This window comes from Etheostoma cragini, chromosome 11 (assembly GCF_013103735.1).
Source record: "Etheostoma cragini isolate CJK2018 chromosome 11, CSU_Ecrag_1.0, whole genome shotgun sequence".
Lineage (NCBI taxonomy): Eukaryota > Metazoa > Chordata > Actinopteri > Perciformes > Percidae > Etheostoma > Etheostoma cragini.
In genome coordinates, this window is record NC_048417.1 from 22,741,120 (window position 1) to 22,763,562 (window position 22,443).

A 22,443-nucleotide genomic window follows, 5' to 3' on the forward strand; every position below is an offset into this window, starting at 1 on the left:
AAAGCATAATAAGAGACCAATGCAGCTTTCAGCCTTTGTTGCAGGTTGTTAGCTGTTGCTATGGACACAAGCAGCGCTTAGCAACCGTAACACTCAGCGCAGGCGCAGTCGTAATTAATGATGCACTATGGGATTGCAGAACATTGACATAGCAACCAGGCGACAGAGCCACCAGGACTGGTTCTTTCTCTGAATTAGCTACTTTTTACGTTATTTTACTACGTTTAAGCTCCTTAGCTTTACTTTTCGACGGCTGCCATGAATGCGACAGTGGTAAAAAAGACCCAGGACACGCTGGGCAAAGTAATAAAGAAACCGCCTCTCACGGAGAAACTGCTAAGCAAGCCGCCGTTTCGATACCTTCACGACATCTTCAGTGAGGTGAGACTGAAATGCTAACGTTACAATAACGTTATCAAGCTGGTGGTTGTTTAACTAGCTGGCTAGCTACACCATATAAAGCTATATATATGAGAAGGCTGAGGCCAGCAGCAATGTCATCAATTAGCTGGCTAATTTATCAACGTTAGCAGGAACTATGCTAACTAACCAAGTAAGTAAGTTAGCTAGCTAGCATTAGTTAACTTCGCAGTAACGTTACTGCCCTCCGCAGCTTTTCTCGAGCCATCAACGTGGCTGCCGTTGTACGAATAAGTTTGGAAAAGTAATTAAACCATCAAGGTAGATCAAAGAAAGAGTTGCATTCACTAGAAATGCAATGCTATTGTTCGGGTGTCAAATAGCTAAGATTCTGTAACGTTAGAATAGTGGGCTGGTTAACTAGCTAGACGTGTATACTGTGTTGTGTAGCTAATTGCGATTTTTTTTTTTTTGGTTAAGCCTTTATTTATAAGCAAAAGACATTGATTTTAGGGAAGCTGTGTCGTGATCATAGACCGTTAATATTAAAAAATATGCAGTCTGTGGTCGTGATAGGCACGACCTGAGCACACAGCGGTCAAACCTTCTTTAACTGTCTATGGGTCAAACCAATGGTGTACACTTTTAACTACAGTGAGATGATTGTGAGCATTAGCTAAGTTGGCAAATTTTGTTTGATTGTTCGAGTCCGTCACGTTGAGATCACGGATGCTGAGCAGCTTATTGCAGCAGGTCTGTTTGATAATGCGGGTTACGTTGTGCTATAATTAACTGAGCTAGCTAATCGCTGTGTAAATGTGAAACAATGTTACCGTTCTTGGTCTGGGTTTGCTAAGAACTGAGGGACACATACATGTGAGCAGGTTACATAGCTATATACTCTAAGCCTTTCTGGTGATTTAAGGAAGGGCTGAGGTGGACTCCACAGTAAAAAGTCTGATTCCTTGGCAGTTGTGTTCTGTTTAGCTAGCCACAGCAACTGTTACTGTCAGGTCAGACCTGGGTCAGCTTCTACTGGAGCTACCTATATCAAGCTTTTGTTTTTATCTAGTTGGTGTACAACATAGAGGTGATATGCCTGGATGAGTGATATGGTATGGAGAAAGTTGTTATTCACAGGTAGAGAATGTAAACAAAATACCTTAGTTGAAAAATCAGATACAGATTGTATAGTCATGTGGGCATTAAGATGCTTCAGACAGTGGTTCCCTACAGTACAAAAACTTGTTGCAATTTTATTTGATAATGCCAACACACCATGATCTGGTCATCTTTGGAAACTTTATATTGAATGCTTCTGTGTTATACTGTGTTAAATTGTCTTTTAATATGTATCAGAATGAACTTGAAACAATGAACAATTTATGAACACAAACACGTGTGTGTAGTGGTAGTAGCAGCAGCAGTAGTAGTAGTCTAGGTAGCATTAGAACATGATAAAAAATATGTGGTACCAAAGTTAGAAGTGCTACATAAAATGACTTGGGGAAACAAAATCCAACCTTAATGATTAAAAAGCTGTATCTCATTTGCATTTTCTTTCTTTTTCATTTCTACCTTCCACACAATAGAGTCCTTTTGAGATGTCAAGCAAATCTGTTTCACTTTTTTAAACGAGTAGGATCTCATTCTCACTCTCTGACTGTTGAATAGTCTACTATTTCACCTTAGGTTCATGTAAATTTGATAAAGGGAGGAGTGTCGGCATGTGTAACACCTTTCCTCTGATTGGCATTGTGTTGACTGAAGGCATCGGCTATCAAACAACAGAATTTTCACCATTGATATTTAAGCATATACTTTTGAACTGGAATACTAAGGCCAGAACATTATCTTCAAACATGTATGAATTAACTACATGTGGATAGGCTTTGTCTGTTGTCCCACACCTACAGTAATTCACTTGTACAAAAACGTTTTATGCGTTTTAACATTTAACGTTTTAATTCATGTTTCCTATTCAAAAAACTGTTAGAATGCATTAAAAAAGCAATAGTGCTACATACTGGAAAATCTCATAAATATGTTTTAGAATTGTGGACTGCATGATTTGTGCATCAGCCACTTTATCTGCCAACTGAGTGTGCAACCTGTTTCTCACAACTTTCAGATCATCAGAACCACTGGTTTTATGAAAGGATTGTATGGAGAAAATGATATGAAGTCAGATAATGTTAAGGTAAGTTCCCCACATGCTGTCCACCTCGTCAAACTTTTGTAACCTCTGCTCTCCTTAAAACTGATATCACTATTCCTTGATTAATAATGGTCCCTTTGGGCACCTGGGTAGCTCACCTGGTAGAGCAGGCGCCCATATATAGAGGTTTACTGCTCAGCGCAGCGGCCGCAGGGTCGATTCCACCCTGTGGCCCTTTGCTGCATGTCGTTCCCCCCCTCTCTCCCCTTTCATGTCTTCAGCTGTCCTGTATATAAAGACCTAAAATGCCAGTGTTTTCCCTAGGTTTGTGGAAGACTTAGTTGCACTTATTTGGCAAAGGGTTTAGGGGTCCTCGCTCAAGAAAATATGTATTGATTTAATAAAAAACAAAAATCAATGACACACCCTTTTGGACCATTATTACCTTATCTGTGTCTAAAATGGTGGAAAAGCTAGACCAGATAATACAAATGAACACTCAAAAAGCTTAAAGTCAAAACTTGCTGAAGTCTACTGCAGACCAGCTACAATCATTACATGTGAGAATAGTATTTCGGTAACATTTATTCGGCTTAGGTGGTGCCCAAAACGGCTTGGGTGCTGCACCTAAGCCTTATAATGGTAGGGACAACACCTCATTTGTCTCTGCTAATTTGCTTGATTATGCAATGTATAATCCAAAGCAAATTTCCTCATATGTGTCCTCATACCTGGAAAATAAAGCTGATTCTGATTATGACATAATATGTATTTATGTCCAAAGCAGCATACACAGCATTTGTGCATACACCAAACAGTCCAGGCACATTCTTCATTCAGGCAGAGTTCTTGTGCAAGCTCTTTGAGTCAAGTAAAAAGAGTTTAGGGCAAAGAAAAGCACACTGACTAAAATAAAAAAGACAATACCATGTAAATAAAAAAAGACAAAAAAAACGTAGATACTACACAAACATGTGCGAAACATACAATAAATTAGGAATACTGTGGGTGTATGTTGCATTTGTAACAAGCATAAATATTGCAAGTATTTCACAGTAGAGTAGTTTAGGGCTGCACGATATAAGGAAAATATGGGATATGCAGTAAGGTTGTAATGATATTGCTTGCGATAAATAAACATGCTAAATTGTTCTCAGTTCTGCATTTCTATAGCTTCAGTATTCTGCTAAAATACAACAAATTGTTTGTTGAATTTAAAACAAACAAACAAAAGGAAGTCATTTCAAACAATATTTTGGTGAAAAAATTTAACATTGAATTGAATATAAAGGTTCCACTAAAAAAGTGAATTTCATTTTAAACTGTAATTTTCTACTGATATTTTCCATGGTGATATGTTGCAGCCTTTTGTGATGTGTATATAGTGCGCCAGTTAATATTACAATAACGATTAAAAAAACAAAACAAACTATATATTGTGCAGCCCTAGAGTAGTGGCAGGATTATTACACATTTAATCGCAAAATAAAACACTGAACATCAGTGTGACTGTGGCAGGGAAGATCACCTGTGTATTACATGGGACAGTGTGGGGCGTCTGTGTGGGAGTAACTCTACACGCTGCCTGTGAGAGGATCTGGCAGGACATGACTAAGAGCGCCAGCCAAGGTGTCAGAACTCAAGTCTGCTGTTTAAGAGCTGACCCCAAATTAATAGGTGATAGAAAGATGCTACGCTTTGATAAATGTTACTGTTACTGAAAATGGATGTTTTACATTCACTGTAATTAAATAAGGTACATTTTTGGGTTTTGCATTAAGAATTTAAATTTTTTTAATAATGTACTATACTACTTTGTCATAGACCTTTTCTAGAAAGTGCAACAATGTTATTGACAAGTCTGGGTATTAAGTAGGGACACAAACCAACCACAGATTTTTGCCCTTAAGAAGAACCAAAATCCTTGTGCCAGAGGATCTGAGTGGCCCTCTCTGTTCATACATAAAAAGTATTAAGACAAGTACATTGGTGAAAGAACATTTTTTGCTTTATCAACTAGTAACTTATTTTTATAACAGTGTGAAAACCAATCAATTGATGATACATGACTTGTTTAGGATATACCTGAGAGGAAAGCATGAGTATTGTATTGTATGGTCTAATCATGATTTATTCATATTTTAATCTCCCAATGTAGCATGTGACTTTATTTTTCACAATTATTGTTTTTTTTGTCAAATTGTTTATAGATCTTGACATTTCCCACCGCATTTAAAAAGCAGCTTTATTTATACGGAGAAAGAAAGAGACAGAGCAACTGTGGTTTTGACTGGAGCATGTTTCAAGAGTCAGTCAGCTGTTACAAACACTCCTGGGCCGTTCAGTGCCTGTGTCTTCAATCTTTTTACCCTCATCATTTTTTAACTTTCTTGTGGAAAAACTAGACAGTGAGGTTTATTATTTACTGTACGGGACTCTCAGACCGCCTTAAAACCGACTGACAAGTCTGATTGCTGGTTACATGATTGACCATCGCAGGGTTGGACCTTTTTCCATTTTGTTTTCACGCTCCTCGTGCGGCTTCCACAGGTGCAGCCTTAACACACTACCCCTATTCAAAATGAATGGGAAGACTTGCTTTTTTCCCTGACCGCCTGACTGTATGTGAACAAAGTCTTATTGGTTTAAGGACATGCACATCTCAAGGGTTCAGTCATTCTAAACTGTATTGGGAAAAAAATTGGAGTTCCTTTGCTTACACAAACACGTCTCTGTCTCCTGTGTACTCTCCTGTTCATCACAGCATCTGTTTTTCTTCCTAGGATAAGGACTCTAAAATAGCCTTCCTCCAGAAAGCGATAGATGTTGTGATGCTGGTGAGTGGCGAGCCCCTGGTGGCAAAGCCAGCACGCATTGTGGCCGGCCATGAGCCTGAGAAAACCAATGAGCTGTTGCAGGCCATGGCCAAGTGCTGCATCAATAAGGTCTGTGTTCTTTGGAGATTTTAAACACACATACACATACACATACACACACACACACACACACACACACACACACACACACACACACCAACACACACACACACACACACACATGGACAGAAAAGATAAATGGGAAGTTTAAAACGCTCACACTCCAATTCTCCAATATTTCCAGTCTCCATTCTGGAAAAGTAATGTAGTTGTGGCATGTAATGAGGGTCAAATGATCGTCTCCAGACTCCATCTGTAACTTGTAAACAAAATAAGACAATCAGCTAAAAGCTGAAATACTAGATTACTTGATTAATGCAACGTCTCCCATCCATTTTTCACCACGGAAAGCTGCTCCCTGCCTGGCTGAAGCTAATATAGTTAGCCTAAAGAAACAAGGTGTCTGTCCCAACTAACGTTACGGTTTGGAGCCGCAACGCTGAAAACGTAACACTAATCTACCGCAGAAATCTGTGTCTGAAATAACGTAATTTATACTGATTTAAGTGTTCTTAGATACACAGTTTGTTACTTGTTCTCTGGGTGATTGCAACAACTGCTGAACAACTCCAACACACAGTCCTTGTCCACCCACCACTCTCATGCCTGTACTACTGTAACTGGGAAACCAAAGTTTTCCCAAACTTTTGATCTTAAAGAGGCCGGCGGGTCCTCTGACTCTTGTGGGTCACCCCCGCTCGTCATACTCGTCCATAGTGCAGCTATCTCTGACTCACTCACTGGACCTGACAAAAAACGGCATACATAAGCAGAGCTCGGCTTCATGCCAATCGGAGCTAAGGCGGGGAGGTGTTCCTAAAGAATCCGCACATCTACACTAGTTCCGCATTACAGTAGTTCCGCAATACATTAATTAATTTGCACACAAGTTTTATTTATCTTTATACCATGTATTCTCCATGTAAATTCATGCTCCAAACCGTGACGCCCGTAGCGTTTTGGTTCAATATGAATGCATGTACCGTTCCACCCTTACTAGTGGCTCTACATAAAAGAACATTCAGTGTGTGTTATTTTTCACATCAAAATATTATACTCTTATGAAAATTGTCAAGCCACATCTCAGGGAGAAAGATTTTAATTGAACCCTGGAGATGGGTTGTAGTAAAGTAACAGTATTTTGATTTCATGTCATGTACAATGCATGTATTCTCAGATCGTATGCGTCTTTTTTGGTCTCTGTTTTGAAGACATCTGGTAATAGTAGCAAAAATACTTCTGGTTCTTCAACTTGTATGAAATAAAATAAAAAGTAATGAATATCTCACAAAAAAACATGAGAATATCACCAATGTTTACTATTACGTTTTTCAATGGGTAAGTCAGTCAGGCAACGCAACTGGTCAAATATGTGCTACATGCTTCATGGTAAATCCAATAAAGAAAATGCAACCCTCCTTGTTAAAAATTAAACAAGTCTCATGCTCCATTATAATATTCCTCATTTGCCTTCACTTGTATTACAGATGTCCAGTGATGATGCAGTGAAGCGAGTGCTTGCAGGAGAAAAGGTGGACATAAAGACCAAAGCCAGCACTTCCAGGTCCCAGGACAAGGAAAATAGGGAGGGACGTGAGCATCATCTGGATAGAGAGGTGAGAGTCCTCAGCCCACTTCAGTCATGGAATTACACACTCAATCCTACCCTTAGGGTCCAAAATTAACTTTTTTGTCCACCAGCCAAATGACTAGTTAGTGTTCAAATTTTACCTGCCACTCAATAGACAACCATTGTTTTTTTGGCTGGTGAGTGAATCAAATTTTTCAGCCACTTGCATGTTTTTACCAGTATTTGGCAAGTAGATGCTGCCAAGAAGATTTTGGACCCTGCAAATTGACAAAATGAACTTTCTGTATTAGCATTTAGCCTTGTGGGCTGCAGACTTGGTGTACAAAACTGATAAGATATAGTAAAATTATGAGTTTTCCAGTATATAGCCATGGGGGGTATTAAACCCTCACCCTCTGCGTTGGCATGACCCTTTCCAGGAGAAGAAAAAGATTACAGAGCGCAGCGGGAGCCGGGACCAAAAGGACCCAGACCAGCCCAAAGAGCAGGAGAGCCGACGCAGAGATGGGGAGAAAGAGCATCAGCGTGACAGGGAGCGCTCTGATAAGCACCACCGCAGGGAACAGGACCACCATGACAAAGACAAGAGCCGGGAGCGAGACAAGGATAAAGACAAAGTACGAGTCAAAGATAGGGACAGTGAGAGGAAACAAGAAAGGGACAAAGACAAAGATAGAGACAAAGAGAGGGACCAAGAAAGGGACAAAGACAAAGTCAGAGAAAAGACAAGAGAGAGGGATTCTCGCAGAGACCGGGAAAGAGACAAGGAAAAACGAAGAGACAAAGAGCGGGAGAAAGATAGGGAGCGACACAAAGAGGGCGAAGAGAGAAAGAAAAGTGGAGAGAGTGGCAACAGCAAGGTATGTCCCTTAACCCCACACACATCTTTAAATGTTAGCAACAAATGGCAAAATTTACAGTCTGTGTCTATGTTGTTGCTTAGGCCAAAGTATCAGAGGAACCACAGCAAAAGCCCAACCCTGAGCCGAGCAAAACAGCCAAACATGTGCCAGCAGTAAGTTCTATTTTTGGCCGAATTTTCTCCCATGATATATTAAAACATGTCTATCACTGGGACAGAGTTTCCTGTATGTCAAGTCAGCCAATTCAAGAAACATGGAGTTGGTGACTGATTTTACATATTAAATTAAACTTGATGTTGTATGCATTTTGCAAAGAAAAAGAAAACAATATAATAAATTGTTTTAATATTTTGCCTCTTATTCTTGCAAGGAACTAAACCCAGATTACAAGGTATTCAATCGTGCATAAACAATCAGTAGAAAAATTTATATTTATATACAGTATACAGAAAATATATTGCATTTTAGTGTTAGATCAAGGGACTTCAACGTTTTTTAAGGACCCCTTAACTGGAAGAGAGATGGAGCAGGGGCCCCTACTACATGTATTGTATAAAATGAAATTGCATATTAAACTGAGCCTACAATAACATGTAGGGCGGTCGAAAGTCTTTATACATCCCTTTTTTTTTGCGTAGAATACTAAGTTATTAAAATAATTGTTGGAATGATTTTTGAAATCTTGTTTTAATGTTAAACATACATGTGGCCCAGTGAGCCTCAGTGACTAATTTACCTATAGACTAGTTTGCTAAAAGTATGTTGGACCCCCTGTTGAAGATCCCTGTGTTAGAATATAGTGACTATTGCAAAGGTCTTGGTGTGGCTGGCTACTTGGTTTAGCGCTAATTTCTGGGCTAATGTGTATAGCAGACATGTGAGGTCTTGTTTCCTGTGTATATTAGATAAATTGAACTATTTAGTACACGGTGTACTGATGTTTTATTTTCCTGTGCAGCCTGCAGAAGCAGTGGAGAACCAGGTAAGAACTTACTTTTCTTAATTAACTTTTCTTTGTTGCTGTTTAAATGGTTAAAACAAAATTTATGTTTATTGGTGCTTAATAGCAATTTACCATACCTCAATGTACCTCAAGCTTACTGAAGAAAATGATGAATGGTTAGTTAGCACAATAGATAGAGGTGCATGCCAGGGGTTCTTCAAATCATCCCAACAGGTAGTAGGTAATATGTGTTTTTTTAGTGCTTATTTGATCTAAAGGTGTGTCTTTTTCCTGCTTGTCTTTGCTACTCTCACAGCCTGATAGTCCAGCTAGAATACCTCGGCCTTCATCTGCCAAAGGGCAGAGGCGGAGACCAAAAATTGGAGGTCAAGGTAACCCTATCCCAACTTTTTCTCTCAATGAACACCAATAAGGCATATCTCCCATAATTAATACAGACGTCAAAAATAAACTTATTAATTATTGACAAAAGGGCTCTGAAGTACATCTAAATTGATTTTACAGTTGACAGTGTTCTATGTGCACTCCACTTATCTTAAAAAAGAAATCCCTGTCAAGTTTCCCTTAGTGGGAGGTAGTGAGTGACTCATCAAGATTACTGTTGTCGGAAGCAATACAAGCTTCTTTCAACTGATGTTATGACTTTTCCAAAAATAGATTTCCTAAAAATATTAAAGATATTGGTATCTGATATCTGTTTTCCATACTTGTATCATTTTCATAGTTGTATTAGAAAGGAAACTAACAATGTATTTTTCTGCTTTCCTACAGATGAGTCTGACAGTGAAGGAGGTAAGTGTGCAAAACAGTATGAAGGTTTTAACTTTGTATTTTCCATGTGGAAATTGTGTCAACTTGAGGAGAGAGTTGGTGCCTTCCAGGATTGCTGTGCTTAAATAAACCAAATAACCCATATTTGGTTATGCCATTTAACTTGGCGCTCTACTACCTTAGTACTGAATGCACAAGGCATGAGGATGATTTTGTAGTCTGAATCAGAGACGGCAAAGTGTCATTTTCAAAATATCAGTGCTCCTTTGTGTTCAGGCTCCACATCGAGTCACGAAGTGAGTGCAATGACTCACTAAGTGACACTCAGTGACTCAGTGATTTAGGGCAACGGTATTCCTTGTTAAAGTATCTAAGCAAGTTAGTCGAGCATAGTAGAAATTAACAACAATTATAAGAATCCAGTCCAAAAGGATATAATTTATTTATTAAGGCTTCCAATCAATCAAGATTTAAAGTATGTGAAGGGATGTGTAGAGTTTTAGAAAAAACACTAAAATCAGACTATCTTGGGTTGGAAGCTGAGGCTGAGTGTACAAGGCTGAGTTTCCACTCGTGCCACAGTGTTTTGAACTAGCTGTAGCTTTGTCAGAGTGGTAGCATGTAAGCTACAGTAAAGGACGTTGGTGTTAACTTGTTATAATGGTGTGTACTTAAGTATCAGTGTCCTAAGGATAGGTCTAATCCTTGCTAAATAATACTGAGGTAACTAAAAATCATTGCCTTTCACAGAGGGAGATGCTCTGTTAGCCCAGAGACCTTCCCCCCAGGAAAATGGAGACATTGCAGGCTCCTCAGTGCCATCGGACATGGCCTCCAGGTTTGTACAGTCAACACTGAACATTCACTCAGTTTGCAAACACGATGCTGAGGAACTGGACAGGGTACTCATCAAACAATATTCTTCACTTACAAAAAACACAGCTCCCATTAACTGTTTGTCACATCAACAAATATCTACCTTTCCATTACTGCTACACACACCAGGATTGATACTTTATGATCAAGCTTATGAAGTTTTTTGTTGAGAATGTTGAGATGTTGAGATGAAGTTAGGGACCATTTCTGAGGGTGTAGTTCTAATGTTATTGCATAGCATGGTAGTGTATTGCGTTATTCTTTTTACATTCAGGGTGGTTTGGCTTTTGAAACTTTGTTTTATTCCTGGGCCTGATCAGTTCCAGTGCATTACACAGTTGAATAATTAATTTTGATAATTATGAATGTTCTTTAACTGACTAATCAGTGACATTTGACTGGGTGGGCATCTGTGTTACAGCGGTTTTACTGTTATTAATATAGTCACTGTTTGTTGTTCCAAGCAACAATTATCATCCTGAAATCTGAATGAGTCAGTGTGGCTGTCACAACGTAGACATTTGGCCAATCACAGAGTTGTTAACAGAGGACTTGGCTTGTTAAAGGAGTCAAGTAAAAAATAACATAGGTTGTGTGAAACAAAATAAAAATCACTTGTAAAAATGCTAAAATATTCCATTCCAAAAGGGTTTGTTTTACCCGTTTTTTTCAGTAATGAGTAAAATCCTTTCAATCTACAGCAACAGGAGAATACCACGGCCCAGCAGCGCTCGGCCAGCACCTCCCAGAGTCAAGAAACAGGAAAGTTACTCTGATGTGACCCCAGCTGAGAGGTGACTTCACCACACATACTGTATGCACTCATGTCATAAGTCTAATTTAGTCACAACAGCAAAATCTTTCTCTTCTATGTAAATACATTCTTAGTTGTCCCTGCCAGAGGAAGAGATGGATTACTGCTAACATTATTAAACAAAAAGCAGTAAACACACTGAATGAAGGTGGCATCAGTCAGAAATGAGTCAATCTCTTTGTTTGTATTCCAGGCTATCCAGTGCCAAGCCCTCAGCACCAGTCATCATGGATGGGAAGATGCTGTCTGAGGATGAGGAGGATGAAGATGAGCAATTTCTCGTGGAGGTGCCTCCACCTTCAGATTCTCCTGAGATGGATGTGGTAAGTGACATGAACAGGAAGTTTTACAAATACCATGGGAAACATTGGATAGTTATCTGCTATTTTTTCTATTACAGGGGCTAGCACAAGAACTCGACAGTGAAAACAAACATGGTACACGGTTTTATTTGTTTTTTCTCTTTTTAGTTCTGCCTTATTTTTTATTTTGGAAGGAGCAATGCCACACTTTGAGGAAACATACTTTTCACTATCCCTCTCATTATTTCTCTCACTATAGGTGGCCTTGTGAAAAAGATCCTTGAGACCAAGAAAGACTATGAATTGTCCCCATCTTCCCCCAAATCTAAAGAACAGGTATGTACAATCAGTAGTAGTTCTTTTGCTTCTCCTCTAGAGGGCAGTATCAGCCCAGCTCTCTTTAACTCATCCTCATCACTGACTCATGCTCCCTATTTTATAGTGCCATTAGTTCTATCGGCCATTCTTCATGCAAGGTTTGCTCTCCAGGGCAACATTTTTAACTGCGGTAAAAGGCCCACTGCAACACTGGTTATTATCAGATGAAAGTTATAAACAAATGGAGTAGAGAGGTGTAATTGCGCTGCGTTGTAACCACAAGAATGTCACCCTTCAGTGAGGCTGAAGGGCTAATAACCAGACAAGCAAGTATGGCCTCCAACAGACCACACACACAATTAGACACACATCAAGATGTCTGGAGCAAAATTAGCCTTTTTTTCTCGAGTTGCTCGATATCTTAGGTATGCTTAATTTGTTTTGACTTCAGATTTCTCTGTTCTATATACAGTTTGAGTTTAGTATCTTTCATCTTGGGGACTAGATTTTACAAACAGTTCACACTCCTTCCCCTTGTGTGGATATAGGTCATTCCAGAAAAGAGACAATGCACAACCCGTTTGAGGTTGTCTCTAGATGTCCTGTATGAAGACTCCAATGCACAGTAGTCAGGTTTTCTTCTAAAGTTCCTTTTTTCTTTTCATCTTGTCATTCATTTAGACTTCATATTTATTTTCAAGGTGACACATTACTGGTGTTGCTCATCAATTCCCCTCGGTTTGCTTAATCATCAGCCAGAGAGAGAGTGGTCTTTCATCATTATTTAGAGTGTGAATTGGTGTGAAGCTCACAGTTTGGTCTGTAGTCCATGGTGTGAGGTGGCGTACACTGTCTGCTTTGGGTGGTCCTCTTCACTGAAGCATACTCTCTTGGCATCCCTTCCTAGCTGACCACCCTGACTTTGATGGATGCACTGTTTTGGACTGTCACTCATGCAAAAAAAGCCCCTGATCCATCCCCTTCCAACTGCGGCCTCAGACATCATCCCTCATAACTCACACCTGAAGTCGTCTCAGCCTATCCACCAGTAAACTGAAATAACTTGACAGGAATTTGTAGGCCCTGCATTTAACCAACTGTACATGTCTGTGTTAATTGTAGTATTTTGGCACCACTTGTAAAGAATTTATCTAAAAAAAAAAATGATTCAGACCCAAACATACTTACACAGACAAGCAAAAGATCAAAAATAGCAGATCTCCTTGTGTAACATGAGCATAGTCTTGTGGAGTTTGAACTCATTTTGTTAATGAAGCCTTCTCAGTTTTCAGGGGTTCCAAACCTTAATTTCAAAGTATCCTTTATGGTCTGCACAGGCAGCTTATAACAGGTATGCCTGCACATAGGAACTGTGCAGGGCACCTCTCATCATTATTGGCCTTGCCTTGTCGGCTGTATAAAGAACTATAATGACTTCCTTCCTGACATGAAAGTGTAGAGAGGTCAGCTTAATGGAGTTGTTTTTTTCTTCTTGTAATCACGGTAAAACACGCAGGGTCAATAATGTAAATATTGAGCTTCCTTATTCTATGTGGTATGACAGGTTTGAAATTTCAGCTGCCGCTATTCATTTTCTTAAATGCCGATGTTTATCAAAACACTGCGTCGGGGTGAGTCACAAACCCCCCGGACTTAAGATCCGACATTATGTTCAGTACAAATATGTTAGGCTTTGGACCATTTTGTATATTTTATGAAAATCCAGTCTAAATCTATTCCCTATTGTAATTTTTGTTCTTTGTCATTTCTGAATTCATTTAGCTATTGTTAATGCCAGTGCCTAGCTGCCCTGTTGCTGTTCTGATGTAAATAAGGGGAAATCCTAAACAGTCAAATGATTGTATTTTGCCATGTCCCACCACAGTGTGTGTGACTGAGGAATCTGCTGTATATTTATGGGCATGCCCTTCCTCATGACCCCTTGGCGGTATTGTATATTATTCCAAGATAGTTCTCCTTTTATTTAGACAGAATCTGCCCCTTGCAGCAGCTGCGTTTTCATAAGATTTTTTGTGTACTCTTTCCTTCTTTTCTTTACCCCCATCAAATTAGCCTTGATGAAGGTTTGTAATGTATAAATAAACCCTGTGGCATACAAATGGATTGCTGTTGAGTGAGAGTCACGGAGGAGAAGGGCCTGAATACTCTGCAGAATTGTCAAGAAAATAAATACTCCTTTCTGCAGACCTCTGTGTCTTTATAAACATCCAGCATTTTTTGGTGTGGAAACATTAGGAAATGGGCCCTGTGACATTCCGTTAGTCATATTAGTTTTGTGGAGGTCATATTAACTTGTTAAAGGATGTTGGTCAGGTTTATGAGGAGTACCTACCTGAAGCACCCACACTCTGTTACCAGACCAACCTTGACAACAGCAATTATCAGAAGTCATATTTTCAGACCCTTCAAATGGCTTTTTCTTTCCATGATAATTTGAATTTAGAATACAGTTTCCATTTCAGTTACTTCAGTAAAGCCGGAGATCCCTTTTGAAAGTTTCCTTTCAGTTCCCCCCCGTAGCCCAGGGTGGTGATCTCAGTTGTCTCCCCAAGGGGCTACAGTGACCCTGCAACAACATCCTGTAACCTCAGTGGCCGTAAGCTTTTCTGCTCACCTCACTAACTCCCAGCTATTTTTATGATCCAGCTAGACTTTTGAATGGCCTTCTATGAAAAATGGTGAGGAAGACCATTAACATTGCATGGGGCCAATTTTCATTCTATGCTTTGATCCCTGTTTTGCACCTCAGATCTCAGGGATGCGCATCAGTGTCTTCAAATGATTGGCAATAGAATTGGTTGCAGAAGCTCTAAAGTTGTTGCATGAGATCTTCAATCATCAATACGTTCTATGACAAATCTTTTTTTTCTTATTTGTCTTTGTGATGATGAAAGAGCCGTTGACTTGAGATCTAAGGAGTTGTGTTTGAGCTTGCGCTGTCACAAGCTACTGTTTACCACCATAACATGAACTTAAATTGATTAAACTTCATTGTGGGCAAAGCTGCTCTAATGAGAGCTTTGTACATTTGTCTCTCATCCTCCGGTTTTAACCAAAGTAAAGCTGATTAAAGTAATGACTAAATGAAGCTTCTCTCCTTATGTGATGGACGCTAATCTCTTGCTGTCAACTAGCATCTAAAGGATTGTTTTGCCAGCTAATGATACCCTAGAGGCTGCTCAGCCGCTCACAGCCTCCATGCATGCACGCCATTTTCTTGTTAAAAGAGATTGAAGAATGTCTTCCTCTTGACTCCGAAATCCTTATAAACAGTCCATAAATCACATATTTGCACGCATTACTTCATTAAGCTGATTAGGTATGTGATGCCTGGTTTAATTTCACATTGACAAATTGCAATATGTTCCGTTGTACTCCCTGTGACGGAGACCCAAGCAGAGTTTAAATGAAAGATTTTAGATCACAAAGTATGTTGCCATCCAACAAAATAAATGCTGATGAAAACAAGATTAAAGTATTTATTTATGTTATGTTATTTATGTATGTTACAAAAAAGAGACCTCAATCTATAAGACAATACTGTATAAAACCTCCCTGAATTAATCCAACAGCCCTTTCTAATGCCAGCCAGAGGCTGTGTCTTCCCCAATGCCTGGGGTTTTCATCACTGTCTGAGATAATGGGAAAAACTGTCCCATCTCCACCCCTCCCTCCTCCCTCACCTCCTACTCCTGCGGTCACCACGTCTAAATATTGTTCTGTGATCTGGGTGAGAAAAAGGAAAACTAGGAGCACACAGGTCTCGTAGACCCCCGACAGAGACCTCCATAAAGCTGTGATTTATATCCACCTGGACAGAGTGCACACGAACCAGGGGTCATGTTTTCACGGCAAGTTTTTTTTTTTTTTTTTTTTCTTCCAACAGCGAAGGATGGGGGGAGGTAGCAAGGGGACGGCAAATAGAATGCAGCATGGGTCCGTCTGGACTGTGCAGAACAAACCACAGCGAGGCAGGTCGAATGAGCCGTAGAGTGTTTGTCTAGCTGCAGGGTTCAGAGCGCCCAGTGGAAAGCCACCCACCATGTCAGGGATCCGCCGGGCCAAGGCGTTTCAACCCTCACACTCCTGAACAAACCACAGATAGCTAACAAAGAGTGAGGTTGACAGGAATGTGTACTTGCTTCCTGTAAAGACACGATGGCAAACAGTGATATTTCATGTAATTTCTGCAGTGTGGTCTTGTCTAGTCAAGTTGCCATTTTGAATTACTGAGTTGTTTGTTTTGTTTTAGGAGTTGGCTTGATAAGGCAAATGCTAAATGTGCTAACTGTAGCAAGCATATTTGACAGATTGTGTGTTTTGAAGAGGAAGCTGTCATTTAGTTTACACGCTGTCGCAAATATGATTCCTACTACTTCGTGGAGGCAGGTGCTCCCAATAAATTGGACCAAGAGTTGAACTTGAAAGGAGGCCTAAGTGTAGTAGTTGTTACTCAATACTGTAGTAAAATAACCCCACTGCCACAGCCTGTTACTAAAATAAACAAGACTTAAAGGCCGCAGAGTGTGGAGGGGCTCTGTGTGTCCACTGTATGTTGAACCCCTGCTTTGTGTGTGTGTGTGTGTGTGTGTGTGTGTGTGTGTGTGTGTGTGTGTGTGTGTGATATTACACACACGCACACTCCGAGGACCTGCGAAGCCCAGCTGAGCAAACATCCTTGAATTTGCTCCCTGCCAAGGGAGGTCCTTCCCTGATACCTTCCCCTCCTTTTTGCCATCGAGGGACTGAGTGTAATTTGCATATGGTGACCCTCCCCCCAACCACACACACCATACACTGGAGGCCCTCATCAACCAGTCCCCTGACTTTGGCTAGTACAATACAGCCGCATGTTTGATCTTTATATATACAGCTAGGTTGGTAGAATTCCTGCCTAACATTTTTAGCCTTGAAATCTTAAACCACTAAATGCAGCCTTGCTCTGGTTCTGGGCATGTGAGACTTTGCTGGCAAAGGTAGAATTCCTAAAGAGGGTTTATTATGTTTTGGTCTAGGGACACTCAAGTGATTTTTGTGTGATTTTGTGTATGTTCATACAGCTGTTTGATACAGCGTTTAGTTTAAATCATGCAGATGAAAGTCAAACATCTTAGTTTTTTTTCTGCACCTTTTAAGACTTTGATCTGAATCATTCCTCAAATACCAATATGCACACTCCTCAAACTTTATTTAATGTTCATTATCTTTGCAAGTTGACAGCACCAACGATTTCATCCCTGAAACCTAACCCATTTGTATTCTACACCTCCACTTCCAGAACGTGGTGTCTGAAGCAGCACGCAAGAAGGAGCGGGACATGGTGACCCGGGAGATAGATCGGCTGCGCTCATCCATCCAGACGGTGTGCCGCAGCACCCTGCCTTTGGGTAAGATCATGGACTACATACAGGAGGACATGGACGCCATGCAGGCTGAACTGCGCACCTGGCGGCGGGAGAACAAAGAGCACGCACAGGCGTTGCTGCAGGAGCAGAGGTGGGGTTGGTACACAAACAACACAACTGAAATGTTATTTCCTGCACAGCTTTACAGACTGACTTTCAATCAATTCATGCAAAGTTACAACTTTCTATTTCATAGATTACTGATTCCATTATATCCTGTTCAATGCTGCTTCCAAAATAATAATACTTTTGTCTTGCTATGATGAAAGAAAGGAATATCAATATGTTTCACAGGAAATTCCTAAGCATTTCTGTTAAACAAATGTTTCTCTTTTAAAACACAGGTCATACGGATATAATTACTGTCATTTCAAAATCTTAAATTAAAAGTGATACGATTTTTTTTACGGACTGGACAACTAATGGAAAAAGGGGGGAGAAAGAGGGGGGAGACATGCAGGAAATTGTCACAGGTCGGATACAAACCCTGGACCTCTGCGTCCAGCATAGACTGTATATATTTTGATGGACAGCGCATCTGGTTCGGCAAAGTGCTGCAAATGCGGAAGTAACTTAAACCTGCATTCTATCTGAATTCCTGCAGAGGGCGACACGCAGGTTGCAAAAGGAGGTCGGTTTCTATAGACGTCTATGGCAAAATTTCTCTTCCTCCTAAGTTTATTATGTATCAATATATATATACAGTCTATGGCGTCGAGGCACAAACCTCAAGGTCATTTTGCACCTTCTCTACCCACCGAGCCAACCGGCAACAAGTGATACGAATATTATTATTAATATTGTTAATGTTTTTTTGTTTTTTTACAGCTGTGTTGAGTTGCTGTATCGCTGGTTGCTGTGGAGTATTTCAGCCTATTTTTATAGTACTGTCTGTGTGTGTGTGTGTGTGTGTGTGTGTGTGTTACAGAGCAACAGACAAGGCAGTGGAACCTCTTAAATTAGAACTAGCTGAGCTGGAGCAGCTGATCAAGGACCAGCAGGACAAGATTTGTGCTGTAAGGTCCAACATACTGAAGAATGAAGAGAAGATCCAGAAGATGGTTACTGGAATCAACTTCTCCGCCAGAACCTGAAGTGAGAAAGGAGGTTGACGAAATAAAACTTTCCTAAAATTGCACTGAAGATTTAGGGATGAACAGTGTCTCATTCAGAATAATGGTAAGGCCATTTCTCTGGGAGATGATGTGGGGTAGGACCAAACACTGCACTTTTAGGGGGTTTTGTCAGAGAAGGAGATGGACCCAAACGCGTCAGTTGGATGTTGGTAAATAAAAGCTCTATATGATGGCGTTAAGGTCTGACTTTAATCTAGCATCTGCTGTGACTAACCGATAAATAAATACAAAATATGATCCTTCTCTGCACACTAACCCCGTCGTTTACCCCTTTTCTTTAATGGTGCCTTTGTGGAATGAGCCAGTTCCCAGTTAGCCTAAATCATTCTATTTAATGCTGGGTTAATTCATCAAAAGTCTAAATATTTTAAAATTACCAACAATTAACATCAACATTTCATTTGCTGTGCACCCGGGAATCCTTGCACCAAATTTTAAAACCTGTATTCTTTAAAAAATAAAAATGAAATAATTTTAAAAAATTAAGCTAGCGACCTGGAGCGTGGCACATTTAGATTAGTTTTGTTTCATTGCCTCAGTTGTTATATTTCCTGGCTCTGAGGATTTGGGACTTAGCCACTGCGGTCCACAGGGCATGCAGTTTGATTCGAATAGAAAGCAGGATGTGATCTGATTCATTTGCTGTTTTCAACTACGATTATTACATCTACTATAGTGCTATTGGACTAGGACTAAAATCCAAAACTCAGTTTATCCGTACGTTATTTTTCACTGTCCCATTTTTGAAGCACTGCTGCACTTTGATAAGACTGATTGGTTAGTGGAGGTGTGCCTTCAGTGGCAGTGTTTCCATTCTTTCTTCTGTCTCGCATACCCATCTTATAAAACATAGGCACACTCATTTAAGTTACGTTGAGGGAAACGTAAGCGTTTATCCTTTCTCCCTGCAGTCAGTGAGCAAACAGAACAGCTGCCATCAGGGAGGTCCCTCTGCTCTATTTATACTATAGGATTTGCCAAACTGTTTCTTCTTTTGGAATGGAGACAAAGTTTTGGCCAGATGGCAGCTTTTTGTAAGAACCTTCAATTCTTTATAAATTAAATTAAAATAAAGAATACAAAACTATTTTACTAGCTCCTTTTGTGACTTTCAAAAATGTGCTGTGCACATGTAGTTAATGATTCAAAATGTGAGACTGGAAGAAACCACTGTCCCAGTTTCCCCAAAAGTCCAATAATGCCATCTCACTGAAGTCCATGTGTGAAGGAAATACACACATACAATGCAGTTACCATATTTAGTAATAGTACAACAGTTAATTGAACTTGTACAAGTGCAGTTACTACCTCTGTTAGTTCTACTGCAGATATACATGTAGACTGCCAGCATTTACACAGCACTGTAAAAAGCACACACTTGGTTGAATTAATGAATTCATTCTTTAAATGCTTTTTTCATAAGGTCCAGTTGTATTTAAACTAGTTTTACCAGATGTGAATGTAATGAGCCTACATATTGCAGCTAGACTTTATCTTCTCTGCACAGACCTCCAAAACATATGCCCAAAAATGTGTTTGACTGCTACTCCACTTTGACTGCTTTGTCAGAAAGGTTACCAATAGAATAGGTGGCACAACATCTCAATACAGCTAGAGACTGATAACGTACAAACAGACAGCCAGTAGTTGCCATTGGGCAGAACTGTATAGCCTTTAACTGGCCAATTGTGTTTGTTTAGATTAATTATTGGCATCAACAGCTACGGAAAGAGCAAAATGACACTGCATCATTGCTTCAGTGGGAAATATTTATATTAATGCTATTCATTTAACTGATCTTTATGAAAGGTATTCACTATGAAGATTCCACAGTTAAAATGTACTCTCATTTAGTCTGATTTACTCCATTTTCATATTAGTATTATTAGTCCATCAAATATACTGTAACCTATTGAAAAGTCAAATTTAAAAAAGAAAATTTAAAAACATAACTTGTGGAAAAAAGTGAGACCTTGTGTGCTCATATGTCTTATATAAAAGGACGGTGTAAACTACTTGTACAGTATCCTTTGTTTCTCTTTAAACTGTACTATATGTATATGTGGAGATTGTATCATAGTTCAAATAAGTATATAATTTTGTAGTGGAGTGAAATAAATGGTTACATTACAATAGCTATTTGTGTATTCCTGTTTTCAAGAGTCAATGGAGAGTAGTGACTGTTTCTGAGAGGAAGTTAGACTCAAAGTCAAGTTGTCCTTGGAATGGAAAATTAATGAGAGGTCTGGATTGCTTAAGTTACATTATGAGCAAAATGACTAGTGTCTTTTGAAGCCCAGTCTGACATGACAGAAGTAAGACGTTTGACTTTCTTTTAAAGACCCTCCAGCAAAATTAGCAGCAACTTTTCTCTGGCAAGTCAAGGAACAGCTGCAACACACACAAAGCGAATTAGGAAGCCCCTTTAACAACTATTAAGTAAGATTTGGATTGAAGTCGGAGATTTATCCAAAGGCCCCTAGCAGAAGGCATGGACAAAAGACGCTGGCCCCAGTCTCAGCAGGTGGATTAAGATAAGACTACAGCACAGTCCAAAGAAAGCTCCATTGTCCATCTGTGTTTCCCTTTTAAATGCAGGGTTCCACAAAGAAGAAGTGACTTAAAACACAACTGCATCTTCACTTTTTAAAATAACTCTTTTTAAAATAATTTTTTTTTTTCCTTGAACTTCATAATGGATCATGCTGCTAATGAGTGACAACGTTTCACTGTTGTTGTCTACAGTTACCATTTCTCCTTACAGTGGGGCTCAAAAGTGTGGGCAGCCCAGGTAAAAAATTGTATTAATGTGCATAAAGAAGCCAAGAAAAGATGCAAAAATCTCCAAAGGCCTCAAATCACAGATAAGGCATTTGTATAATATGTCACAAAAACTTGTATTTCCATAATTTACACTTTCAAAATAACAGAAAACAAAAAAGGGTGTCTGAAAACGTTTGGACACCCTGCAGAGTTTCTAGCATGCACCGCCCCCTTTGGAAAGCTGAGACCTGACAGCGTCATGGATTGTTCTCAATCATCGTCTGGAAAGACCAGGTGATGTCATTCTTAAAGTTTTAAAGGCCCGGACTCATCTGACCTCGCCCCAACAATCGGCACCATGGCTTCTTCTAAGCAGTTGTCTAGATAACTGAAACTGAAAATAGTTGACTCTCACAAAGCAGGAGATTGTGTTTCATATTCCACCATGAAACAAACCTGTCTTTACGAAGCTGGAAGTCCGTGAACAACCTGTCCACTTATGGGCACACGTGGCACAGTAGACCTGTCCATGTATTTTTAAAGCACCACCAGGGGCCTCAGTGTCAAAGGTTCATCTGTTATTAAGCAGCATAGAGCCACCTTCGTGTATGCCCCCCCCCCAAAAAAAGAAAAAACTCCCAACAGATAAACAGTCTACAAGACGACTGACACCACATTTTAGACATATGTTGCACAATTACCCAAACCGCTTACATGCAACCAGCAGCTGAGCAGAATTCCTAACCTTTGAGTACTCAGAAACATGGGCACACGGTATGTAGGAGCTGTAGGAGGTAATAAGACCAAACTCCTTTCCTTGGATCCTGGATCCCTTTTGGTACTGCTCTTTGACCTTTAATATGATCCCATGGTTGGTGGCCTTTATTTATAGCAGAAAACACATCATGATGTGCCACGGAATGTTAATATATATTTGTGGACACTTTTAGGTGTAACTTAACCCACGTTATCTTTTATTCCTGTATCTATTTTCTATCACTTTTAGAAGTTATAACAGCCTATTGTATGTTACTACTACACAACTACCACACTATTAGGACTACTTATGATTGTGTGTAACATTCTTTTCTACAATAAAAAAGACTTACATATCTTAGGTAATTTAAAGTTATATCTACAATTTTAGACAATTTTAGACTACACT

General features: G+C 39.7%; 1 protein-coding gene and 1 long non-coding RNA gene across 6 annotated transcripts; one reads left to right on the forward strand and one right to left on the reverse strand.

Annotated features, from left to right (window-relative positions):
- The first annotated feature begins 116 nt into the window (after positions 1-116).
- traf3ip1 (TNF receptor-associated factor 3 interacting protein 1) lies at positions 117-19,656 on the forward strand. Of its 5 annotated transcripts, none has more exons than XM_034884832.1 (18): positions 117-381; positions 2,492-2,560; positions 5,302-5,463; positions 6,942-7,070; positions 7,465-7,721; positions 7,752-7,905; positions 7,989-8,060; positions 8,279-8,299; positions 8,867-8,890; positions 9,168-9,243; positions 9,644-9,664; positions 10,394-10,481; positions 11,221-11,313; positions 11,527-11,656; positions 11,734-11,770; positions 11,895-11,971; positions 17,253-17,470; positions 18,308-19,656. In XM_034884832.1, exons 1-18 carry the CDS (start codon positions 259-261, stop codon positions 18,471-18,473), a joined length of 1,917 nt encoding a protein of 638 aa, XP_034740723.1. In that variant the 5' UTR covers positions 117-258; the 3' UTR covers positions 18,474-19,656. The 5 variants fall into 5 exon arrangements, with proteins under 5 accessions (XP_034740723.1, XP_034740722.1, XP_034740720.1 ...); XM_034884831.1 differs by having other exon boundaries at positions 7,465-7,680; positions 7,711-7,905; XM_034884829.1 differs by having other exon boundaries at positions 7,465-7,905.
- On the reverse strand, positions 3,099-18,301 carry LOC117952495. The gene is made up of 2 exons (XR_004658424.1): positions 18,268-18,301; positions 3,099-3,173 (listed from the first exon to the last, which is right to left on the reverse strand). It is a non-coding gene; the product is annotated as an uncharacterized LOC117952495 (long non-coding RNA).
- Positions 19,657-22,443: the final 2,787 nt, after the last annotated feature.

Coding starts and splice junctions, on each gene's coding strand:
- traf3ip1 (XM_034884829.1), top strand. CDS start 259: ATGAATGCGACAGTGGTAAAAAAGACCCAGGACACGCTGGGCAAAGTA. Junction 5,464..6,941: donor CCAAGTGCTGCATCAATAAG/GTCTGTGTTCTT, acceptor CTTGTATTACAG/ATGTCCAGTGATGATGCAGT. Junction 8,891..9,167: donor CAGAAGCAGTGGAGAACCAG/GTAAGAACTTAC, acceptor CTACTCTCACAG/CCTGATAGTCCAGCTAGAAT.